Source organism: Phalacrocorax carbo, chromosome 10, assembly GCF_963921805.1.
Source record: "Phalacrocorax carbo chromosome 10, bPhaCar2.1, whole genome shotgun sequence".
In the NCBI taxonomy this organism is placed as follows: domain Eukaryota; kingdom Metazoa; phylum Chordata; class Aves; order Suliformes; family Phalacrocoracidae; genus Phalacrocorax; species Phalacrocorax carbo.
Window position 1 is genome coordinate 18,194,821 of NC_087522.1, and position 11,636 is coordinate 18,206,456.

The 11,636-nt window shown below is 55.9% G+C and overlaps 1 protein-coding gene across 1 annotated transcript; it reads left to right on the plus strand.

Moving 5' to 3' along the window:
• Positions 1-7,657: 7,657 nt before the first annotated feature.
• Positions 7,658-10,211, plus strand: IGFALS (insulin like growth factor binding protein acid labile subunit). The gene is made up of 2 exons (XM_009502172.2): positions 7,658-7,673; positions 8,278-10,211. The coding sequence occupies exons 1-2, from the start codon at positions 7,658-7,660 to the stop codon at positions 10,089-10,091; spliced, it is 1,830 nt and encodes a 609-aa protein (XP_009500467.2). The 3' UTR covers positions 10,092-10,211.
• Positions 10,212-11,636: the final 1,425 nt, after the last annotated feature.

Below are 11,636 nucleotides of genomic sequence, written 5' to 3' on the forward strand. Positions count from 1 at the left end.
GGCCACAGGAAGGGCCTCCAGACATTCATACTTATATATTCATTAGCAAGATGCTGCATGTGCTCTGTCAGAGTACTTACATTCTTGTTCACTGCCAAATCCATGTGCCTGGAGTCCAGGATCTTTGCACAATATCAGGCAGGCAGTGGCTGAAGAGCAAAAGAAGGATCTAAGGATCTCTATGGAAGCAACTTTTCACTCTAGGTAGGGCACAAGCAATGTTGCTAACAACTTTGGTTACTAACAGGTACAGCATCCACCTTGATCCACCTTAAGGTGGAGCCAATTATTACAGCCACCCCAGGAAAAGAAATTACTCTGTCAGGAGATTTCTGTATTCCTAAGACAGTGCACTGCAGATACTGAATAAAGAAGCTTAGCAGACACGCCCAGTGAAGCAATATTGCCAGCCAGGAGGTACTGCTCCATCTATATGATGGACCACTCCCAAAACTCAGCTGTAAGACTGACCTCCCTCACTACTGCAGGGGTCTTTAGTGAATTTAAGATCTGATTAACCCATTAATTAATCCATTAATCCAATCATCTGCTCCAAGATCATCCAATAGCATCTAATATCAACTTACTTCCAAGCAATTTTCTCTTGATCTCTACAGTCTTTGCATCTCCCATGTCAATGAGCCATCCAAAGGGTACCAGAATCTTTGAGCTCTGACCAAACTGGTGACAGGAAAGACCTTCTCCAATTTATCACTTCACTTCAGAGATGCTATGTGGAAAAATATAAGTTTTAAACCAAAGCAAGCACTGAAACGAACTCTGATTAGCTGTGACAGTGCTAAATCTGGATCGTGCTGGTCTACATGCTGCCACTGGCTCCAAACAGCCACCATCTGGGCCTGAAGCTGGGGAAGGGTCTGGAGAACAAGTCTGATGAGGAGCGGCTGAGGGAGCTGGGGTTGTTTAGCCTGGAGAAGAGGAAGCTGAGGGGAGACCTCGCTCTCTACAACTACCTGAAAGGAGGTTGTAGTGAGGTGGGGGTCAGTCTCTTCTCCCAGGTCACTAGTGATAGGACGAGAGAAAATGGCTTCAAGTTACATGAGGGGAGGTTTAGATGGGATATCAGGGAAAATGTCTTTCCTGAAAGAGTGGTCAGGCATTGGAACAGGCTGCCCAGAGAGGTGGTGGAGTCGCCATCCCTGGAGGTGTTCAAAAAACGTGTAGATGTGGCACTTGGGGACATGGTTTAGGAGGCACGGTGGTATTGGGTTGGTGGTTGGACTTGATGATTCTAGAGGTCTTTTCCAACCTTAATGATTCTATGCTTCTAAGTCTCAAGTGTGTGCAAAGCTAAAAATACTTGAACAGAGTCTCCAAGGTAAGAGCGAGGGTAACGAAGAGTGTTAAGGCACTGTGGATAACACTGGAAGACCGTGGTGAACGGCAGCCATGGGTAAAACAAATGCCAGTTCTTCATCTCCTCATTTTGGGCTCATTATCACTGCTATTTCTGTAGAGCGGGTGAGTTTAGGTAAAGACTTGTCTCTTACAGAAGAAAAGCTTTGACAATCTAATGTTCAAAAACAGCACAACTCTGAATAACTTCTTTGTATCTGTCAAAGCTAAGAGGATGAAAGGGGGAGAGGGGCCATCCTGATACAAGCTCTGTGCTGAGCAGAGTTTAACAGCTCCTCACCTGGCCCAGGCTCTTGGAGAAGATACCATAGCCCCTTCACATGAATTTCCCAAACAGCCATGGAAGTGAGACCCAGAAGATAAGCTCTTTTTGGGCTTGGGGGAAGGAGAAGCTAATGAAACATGCAATTATGTCTTATTTTTCTGCAAAAGAACTTAACAGACCTGAAGTGATTTTATTAAGGTAACTGATGATGAGAATTCACAGCCTTTTCACACCCACTGCTGAGCAGAAAGCCAAATTCACACACCACCCACAGTGCCGGGGGGGGGGGGGGGGGGGGGGGGGGGGAGCTCAGAAGTCTCCAGCGGGCGCTCCAGCATGCAAAGGAGCCAAGCTGCACCTCCGCTCCCCAGGTGCACACCATCTCCTGCCAGCATTCAGCCCCACACGTGTCCCCAAGGATGGGCACTCACAGCCCACGCTATCCCAGGGACATCCCAGACAGCCCCAGCAGCGGTGCGCCTGGGCCTCGAGATGCCTGATTCAGGCAGGCAGATACCCCACTCCAGCATGCTGGCAAAGCCAGGTGCTCGCTCAGCTGTGGGGGTGCCCGTTTCACCTGGCAGACAGCAATATAAGACTAACATATAGATATACAGTATTATTTATGCTCCTGCAGTGCCCAGGAGACAGTGGCAAAACCGTCTTTGTGGCACAACAGTGTTTGGGATGGCTGGGTTGTACAGAGAGGTAGCTTTGGGACAGGTCTGTGCCCTGAAGTTGTCCCAGCTCCCTCCTTGCTCTCCACCAATGTAGCAAAGTGCAGGTGAGACCTGCTGCAGCCTGGCCACATAAGCTCTTGACTTCCTCACCTGTGTTTCATACCTCAATGAACATTAAGTATAATTATTTGCACTAATTCTTGCCCACAGCTGGGGAAGTTTATGGGGAATTGTGTTCCTTTCCATCTCTTGCTGTTGGGCTGCATGAAATGTACCAGCACTAGAAACAACAGTGGCTGCTTGTCCTTTGGTTTGGAAATACACAGCAAATTTTGTCCTGGATGACACCACAAAGAGCAAAACTGAGCAGAGGAATGAGGTTTTAGGGTGTCATTGCAACCCAAAATCTCAATCAGTGCTCCTGAGAAACACCAAACAAAAAGTATTTGTTAAACCCACTAAGAGCTGAAATGCCAACTCCGTTCTGAATTTTTCTTTCACTCTTCTTGTCAAGGACACTTTTAACACAGCTGATGTGGTGGCTGGACCACCAGTGAGCTCTGAGGTACGAGACTCTCACCCAGGACAGTGCTCTCAGACGAAAAACGCTACCCAAATCCACAACAGCTCAAGAGGGAACCGGTTGAAGATTTCAAGCGGTAGACTGCCAGACTGATGCCCGCTGTTTATTTTCACTTCTCCTCCAGCCCCGGCCGGACCTGCCAGCCCTCGGCAGGGATGCACACCTCACTCTGCCGGTGCCCCAGACCTCCAAGAGAGCCCAGAAGCCTGCGGTGGGAGCAGCCGCCCGCCTTCACGCCTCCTCCGGTTGGCTTCGGCAGGGCCTGGCACAAGCGTTAACACAGCGAATGGCTCCATCTGGCTTCCGGCACCACCAAAGTAAATTTGCACCCATTCCCGGATCTGGCAGACCCGGGGTGCCCAGCGGGGAGGGAACACCCCGCGGTGCGGTGGGGGCATCCCCCCGGGTGTCTGTAGGCCGCAAGCAGGTGCACGGAGCCGCCATGGGCCAGGGTCTGCTCGACCCCTGCTGGGGCAGCACCGGGCGTCGGGGTGAGGCCTCATGGATAAAGCCGGGCCGCCGGTAGAGCGGCGCCGGCAGCGCCGGGGGCGGCGAGGCCTCCCCCTCCCGCCCCGGTGTGGAGGAGGCTGCCGGTGCCCCGGGCCGGGCCTAGTCAGGTACGGCCGCCTCCCGTTTCCAGGGCAACGAGTGCGGCCGCTTCCGGGTGAGGGCGGCGGGGCGGCAGCGCCCCCTGGCGGGGGAGACCGCGCGGTGGCACCCTCGGGCCCGGCGGCTCCAGCCCCGTCCAGCCGGGCCCTGAGCGCTTCCGGGGATGGAGCACCCACAGCGCCCCTCGGCACCGCCGCCAGCGGCTCACCGCAACATTTTCCTCCCTTAGATCCAACCTAAATCCACCCTTTTCCAGTTTAAAACCGTCACCCCTTCTCTTGTCACTACAGGTCCTGGTGAAAAGCCTCTCTCCATCATCCCTATAAGCCCCTTATACATTGAAAGGCTGCAAGAAGGTGTTCTTCAGGCTTTCCCAGCCTTCTCCACGGGAGAGGTTCTTCCATCCCCCTGGCCATTTCCGTGGCACCCCTGGACCCGCTCTGACAGATCCAGGTCTGCCTTTTGCTGGGACCCCAGAGCTGGACATGTGCTCCAGGAGGGGCTCTCATGGGAGTAGAGGGGCAGAATCTTCTCCCTCAACCTGCTGAACACACGGCTTGTGATGCAGCCCAGGAGCTGATGGGTTTGCTGGGCTACAAGCACCCATTACTGGCTCACGTCCCATTTGCCACCTCCCAGCATCTCCCAGTGCTTCCCTGCAGGGCTGAGGAGGAGGGCTGGGGCAGAGCAGGCAAGGGGGGTCGCAGCCATGCAGCCTCTGGCAGGAGGAAGGCATGCGGCCCCTCTGCCATGCTCCCTGCTGGGTCCCACTAGCCAGGTGCCCTGAGGACCAGGCTGCTCCCTCTATTGCCCACTGCTCTCTCTCCTTTCCCTGCCCGATGCCTCCGACCTGTTGCACCTGGGGACTCCCTGTTTCCCCCCAAAGCTCAGGGATTGGGAAATTTCCTGTCTGTGCCTCCAGCAATGGCCCTGGCCACCCTGAGTCATGGCTCGGGGATGTCCTTGCCTCCCCAGTCCAACCAGCCAGGCCAGACTGGTGGTGGTGACAGTTTCACATTGCCACTCGGGACAGCGGTATGATAATTAGCATCCCCAAAAGCCACCATCGCATTGGCCACATCTCGCAACACCCTGCACAAGCCTGCTGCAACTGTGGCAGAGCACAAGCCAACATTCAGAGATGCCGATGGAAACCTTTGCCAGCAGCTGCCAAAACTTTTTGCCACCACTGCCAGGTCCCCATCTTGAGCAAAGCAGCCTTTTTTGAGTGAAAAATTATGCAGGGCAGTAGATGGAGATGAGGATGACCAGAAATGTGGGCAGCCAGCGGGCACTAGGCAAAGCTATCTCCACCAGGAGGGTCTCCCTGGGAGGGAGCTTGGTCCCTGCAGGTGTCCCCAAGAGTGGCACAAGCTCTGGGATGCCGGTGTCACCTGTCCCGGCTCTCTCAGGCAGCAGCGTTGGGGCTCACACATTTTTGGTTCGGGATAAGGAGCAGCAGTGCCAGTTGCCCTGGCAACACAAGATGCTCTCCTCCAGACAGGGACAATGTTTGGCAAGATTTGCTAAAAATACTTCCTAACTTAGCTGTGACAACACCACCCATGTCACATCTCTGCTCCCCCCAGGGCTCATGCTGGGCCAGTGCTGTCCCTACTGGTACCCAGAGGTGGCCCTGGGCCAGCTGTCCTGGGTGGCCTGGCTTGGGAGGATGAACCAGGGGGCTCCTGGAGTCCCACCAGCCTCCCTGGCTCCGGCAGACCTGGCAGGGCCGCCAGCACCAGTCCCTCCCCGGCTTGGCCAGCCCAAGCGGCTGGGGACAGAACAGGGAACCAGGGACAGCTGGTGGCATTTACCCACACAAAGGGACAGGGCTGGGGGGGAGCTCCCTGGGGAGGGACCTGCAGGCATGGAGGGCTGCTGGGGAAGGTAATGATTCCTTAGAGTTTAAATAGGTTTAAAAGCTCTTTTTTATGCTTCTGCTGCTTTTCCTAATACCATTACAGCCTTCTCCATGGCAACCAGGTGGGGCAGCTCAGACTTTGGTCCCAGACAGGGAGATTACCTACTGGAGCTGAAACGATATGGGGGATCAGCTGGGGAGGTCCGCGTGGGCCATATCCACGGTGGGAGGAGGACATCTGTGGTAGGGACCCAAAATGAGGTCCCCACGGTACACCAGGCAGGTGTGAGGTCCCAGGACAGGCTCATGGTGATGCTGGAAGGACAAACCATGCCATGGGGTCCGAGCACCCCCTGCCACAGACGGTGGTGGGACATGTCTGGAGAAGATACGGTCATGGAGGTTTAAAGGTGGAGACAGGTCTAGCTCTTCCCTGCACTGCAGCCACATTGGGAAGGGATTTGCTTATTTATCCTCTTTATTTTCCCTTTGCAACTCATTTGATACTGACAGAAGGCTGTTGGAGGCAGGGATAAACCCGCTCCCAGCTGCAGGTAGGGCTCATTTAAACTTCCTGAAGAGGTTTTGTGGGTTTTGGCTGGCCGGCCATGCTGGTTCAGCTCTTTTTAGCTTCCAGATTGATTACGCCTTGTGTCAATATGTGCTTAGCGCCTATTAGTGGGTGCGTGTGTTTCCATCTCTCATTTCTCCCTTCTGATCTATAATTTCCCAGAAGAGAGGATTAAAAATAGAGGGGGAGGAGAGCACCACTTGGGGCCAAAAAGAAAGGGAGAAAACAGTGCTTGTGGGAAACTTGGGCTGCAAGGCTGGAGCCTGGCTGTCTCACTCTGATGCCTCTTCCTGTGAGCACGGTCTTGCTTTGGCTCGTGAGAAGGTTGCTTAAAACCACCTGAGTTTAGTGGTGAAGAGCTGAGCTGTGCCCTGGGGAGCTGGGGGAGATGCAGGTTCCCATGGGGATGGGTGAGGTTGGAGCATGAAGGGGATGCCTGTGGCGTGGGGCTGGTGGTGGAGAGCATCCCTGCTCCATCTCCACCTCATAGACCAGCATGGGGGTAAACAGGGATGGGAAGAGCAGCACTGGTAGGAGACACCTGTTCCCAGAGGCGTGGATGCGAATGGTGTCAGCCCCATCCTGGTGGATCTTCAAGGAGAAACGGGGCTACCAGGAAATCAGGAAGGGTTAGCCATGACTTTTCCATCTGGCAGCCACTGGCCTGCAGGGCTCCTCTCACTGGGGCAGAAGTGGCTTTTTATTTATTTTTTCTTTCCTGGAAACTGGTAAAAGGTTCTGCAGAAGCCGTGTTGGACACTGGTGGGGAAATGACCTGGGACACAGAACGAGGTCACCAGCCTTCCCACAGTGGTTTTGATGAACTGCCAGGTTGAGAGTGTGATCTGCCAGCCCCAGAGCATCATCTGCCATCATCCCACTGTATGTGGGGCTGGTGGAGGAGCCGAGAGCCAGGGGACCCTCGCAGTTGTCGCCTCGCCGGTGGGACCTGAGCTTTGCTCTCTGCTTCCCCTGAGGCACAAAAGCACTGAGCCAAGCAGTGCTCCCACCACCATCTCCACCTGCGAGGCAGATATACCCACAGGATAGGTCTGTGGGATCAGCCCCAAGACTTTTACTGCCACATAGAGAAGAGCTTTTCCTCATTTTCCAACTCATTTCCCAACTCATTTCCCACTCGCATCACCATAAAACCTCAGACGTTTCAGCCCATCTCCTGGCAAGGGTAATCCCCACACCTCTAATCCCCTGTGCAATATGGATGCCGCAAGCTCCAGTGTGTGTTTTTTCAGGTGCCAATACAGCATGAGGACCTGCTGCCAGGGCTTACCCCAGGGCATCCCCAGCAGAGCAGGCACCCAGGGAAGGGTCAGTGCCACTGCTCAGAACCCTCCAGCATCCTGTGAAGCTGCTCCATCCATCCCTGCGTACTCACTGCCCGCGTAAACCCCATCTCCAGCAGGACCACCCTCCCTGCCTGTCCTCCTGGGCATCTCCTTCCATCCCCTCCTCCCCGAGCTGCCACCGAGGCAGATACAGACTGGGAGGGAGAAGCAAGGAGGCCACCCTGGGTGATGCTCACCCCAGCCATGCTGTCCCAGGGGCTGAGCCCACGTCCCGTCCCAGCAGTGGTGGGGTTAAGCCTGGCCGGGCGGGCGGCTGGACAGGCGTCAAGGTGGTTGCTCCATCCATCCCTGCGCAGTCGGCAGCGGGGCCGAAGAGAGAGAGCACTGCCCTGCCCGCCACCATGAGCACAGGCAAAGGTAAGGCAGGGGAACCTGCCCGCTTCCCCAGCCCAGGAGGGACAGGCAGGGCAGGGGCTTGGGGAGGAGACACTAAAACTCTGCTGGGGTTTTGCACACAAATCACCCTTAGCTTTTCACCCCCCTCCACTGCTAATAACACATTCTGGGAGCCCCCGTGCTGCCCAGGGTGCTTGCAGGTGCTTGGGCTGAGCCAAAACCTGGACAGGGACTGCAGCACTGAGACCCCCCTGCTCCGAGGATGAGCAAGTTAATGGGGGGCACAGCTGAGGACGAAGGAGGAGAGGGGACCGGGGACCTTTCCCCAGAAAAGGGATAAGCTGCAGCTGCAATATATAAAGGGATGAATTCTGGGGGTCTGGGCACCCGAGGGGTCCGAGCTGCGGCAGGAGTGGGGGACAGTTCCACACGCTCTCCCAAGGGGAGATCCAACCTCTGAAGTATCCTGCAGCTGCCCAGTGTGTGCAATGAGCTGGGACTGACCCCTCCCCAGCCCTCTGCTGCATCCCCCAGCAGTGCAGGCACCCAGGGGTGTTCCCAGGGGGTCCCCTAGGGCAGCCATCACCCCGTGCTGATGGTGTCCCTTTTCCTCTGTGCCTTGCAGCAGGCATCACCCTCCTGCTCCCCCTGGCCCTGCTGCTGGCCACTGCTTCCCAGCCGCCCGGGGGGGTCAGCCCGAAGGACCAGGGGGACACGGACCCACCACGCTGCCCCAGCCATTGTGCCTGCAGCTTGGATGACTACAGTGAGGAGCTCAATGTCTTCTGCAGCGCCCGCAACCTGACACACCTGCCTGAGGATGTCCCCCCCAACGCCAAAGCCCTTTGGCTGGATGGCAATAACTTCACCCTGCTGCCAGCTGCTGCCTTCCGGAACCTCTCAGCCCTGGACTTTCTGGACCTGCAGAGCAGCCAGCTGGCTGCCGTGGAGCAGCACGCCTTCCACGGGCTGCGGAGCCTCTACCACCTTCACCTTGAACGCAACCGCCTCAAGCACTTGGCTCCCCACACCTTCCTGCACACCCAGAACCTCATCTCCCTCAGCCTCAACAACAACTACTTCAGTAAGGTGGAGGAAGGGCTGTTTGCCGGGCTTTCCAACCTCTGGTATCTGAACCTGGGCTGGAACTCACTTGTGGTCCTGCCTGACAAGATCTTCCATGACTTGCCCAACTTGAGGGAGCTGATCCTGGCCGGGAACAAGCTCCCCTACCTCCAGCACCAGCTCTTCTGCAGCCTTACTGAGCTGAAGGAGCTGGACCTGAGTGGCAATGCACTCAAAGGCATCAAGATCAACATCTTCATCAAGCTGCAGAAGCTACAGAAGCTGTACCTGAACCACAACCAGATCAATGCCATTGCACCCCGTGCCTTTATGGGCATGAAGTCCCTCCGGTGGCTGGATCTCTCCCACAACCGGCTTGTCTCGCTGTTTGAGGACACATTTCTGGGCCTCCTGAGCCTGCACGTCCTACGCTTGTCCACCAACTCCATCACCAGCCTGAGGCCCAGGACTTTCAAAGACCTCCAGTTCCTGGAGGAGCTGCAGCTGGGGCACAACAGGATCCGGAGCCTGGTAGAAAGGACCTTCGATGGGCTGGGCCAGCTGGAGGTCCTCAGCCTCAACAACAACCAGCTACAAGACATCAGGGTTGGGGCATTCCTGGGGCTGTACAATGTGGCGGTGATGCACTTATCTGCAAACTGCATCAAGATCCTCCCTGACTATGTCTTCAAGGGGGTCACCAAGTTGCACAGCCTCCACCTGGAGCACAGCTGCCTCAGCAGGATCCAGGCAAACACATTCTCCAGTCTCTCCAGCCTGCGGCGGCTCTTCTTGCAGCATAATGCTATTGCCATCATCGAGGACCAAAGCTTCAGTGAACTGCATGAGCTCCTGGAGCTCGACCTGAAGCACAACAGGCTGAGCCACCTCTCACCCCAGCTCTTTGTGGGTCTGAGCAACCTGGAGTACCTTTTCCTCTCCTCCAACCAGCTCCTGGAGATTTCCCAGGACACATTCAGCCCACTCCAGAGACTCTTCTGGCTTGACCTCTCCCATAACCAGCTGGAGACGCTAGACAACACCATAATCTCCCCCCTAGCCAACCTGCGGTATCTCAGCCTGAGGAACAACTCACTGGAAACCTTTTCGGTGGGATTTCTATGCACCTCCTCTGCTCTGGAGCAGCTGTGGCTGGGGGGCAACAACTGGCATTGCAACTGCTCCCTGAAAGGCCTGAGGGACTTCTCCCTGCAGCACCCTGTGGTGGTCCCACGCTTTGTGCAGTCCATGGCTGAGGGGGACGATGCCCACGTCCCCATCTACACCTACAACAACCTCACCTGCCTCCACCCCCCAGCCGTGGCAGGCCTGGACCTCCGTGACACCACCGAGGACAGCTTTGCTCACTGCTGATGCGTGCCAGCCCTTCCTGGGGGGACGCACTACAGACCCTTGCCTGCCTCCTCCCCAGCCCCATCCTGGGCTCCCTGGGGCAGCAGCAGGAGCTCCAGCTCCAAAGCCACCCCAGTTTAGCCCAGCTTTGCCGCTGCCAGCTCCCTGGGCAGCAGCAAGGAGCTGTGCCCACACAGTGCTGGACCATGACCCTGGCCATTGGCAGGGGGAGATGGGCACCAGCTCCCCAGATGGGCTTTGCTGGCTTCAAACTGAAATATTTCAGTCCTTTAATATTTAAATAACAGCCCCTGGGTTAGCGTGGTCACTCCCAGCTCCTCTCAGGAACAAAAACATTTCTGAGCCTCTGGGATAGGACGAAGCTGCACCCCCAGCCCAGAGCCCTCCCCATGGCAAGCACCATCCCTGCCAGGGCCAGGACTCATCAGTGGGACAAAGCAAAGCATCTTCATGCCATGGAGCAGCTGAGAAAGCCTAAAAGCCCTGCCCTGAGCTCCCCAGCCGGTTTAGGGAAGGGGGCAGACAACTTGCTTTAATCATTCCTTGCACTAGCAGGTGCAGGCAGGGTGTAGAAAGCCGCACACGTCACCTACCTGATAAATCGTAGCAGACAAATAAACCTTTGGAGCTATCGCAACCCATCTTGTAAGTATGTTTTTCCAAAGCACGTGCCGCACCCAGCTGGGGTTTCTTATCAGAGCCCCTCGGGGCTTGCAGATGCAGAGCGAGGAGCGCAGGCTCCCCAAGGTGCTGGAGGAGTTTGCAGCAAGTTTTCTGCAAGCCCCGGGTGGGTGGCACGTGCCCAGGGAGGGAGTGAGAAGTGGCCGGCCACCCTGCACAAGCCAACAGCCCAGTTAGACTCCAGCGCCACCACCCGGCTCTCCAAACCCCAGATAAGTGACCAAAGGTCAGACAAAATATTCCTGGAAACCTGGTCAGGTGCGAGTCCCTGCTGTGGGTGCAGCAGGAGCAGGGACAGATGCTCCTCCTGCTCTCCTCCAGTCAACCCGGCTATAATCCACTTTTGTTAGTAGAAATCTGAGATTTCCCCCTGCTTCCCAGAAACAGCACTGCAAGGGTGAGTCCGAAGGATGGAGACGGCACCCAGGCAGGAGGGGCTCAGAGTCCAGGAGGGAGGGAGATAAGATGCAAGGACACGCGCTTCATTTGCTCCCCCACCTTAATTTGAGCCTGCAAGAGGGCAGGTCCCTGGGGAGCAGCAGCTCTGGGGCCTTGGAAAGAAATCCAAAGGAAAAGAACGCTTAGAGCAACGAGGCAGGAACCACCCAGGGACACAGAGGAGCCCCACATGTGGCAGGGGCATGGAGAACACCCCTGGCAAAGCATCCCACAAAGGGCTGCCACGGCCAGCTGTCAGCAAGATAAGGAACTGGCTTGATATCAAAGTTGGTATGGAAGGAGGAAAGATTTAGATGAACTGGGGAAAGGGAAAGCAAGGAAACTGGGGAAGAGCAGGAAATACCTAGATATATGTGAAGTGCTCATAATACAAAGACTCACAGCTACAATGAGGCCTGAAGCCAT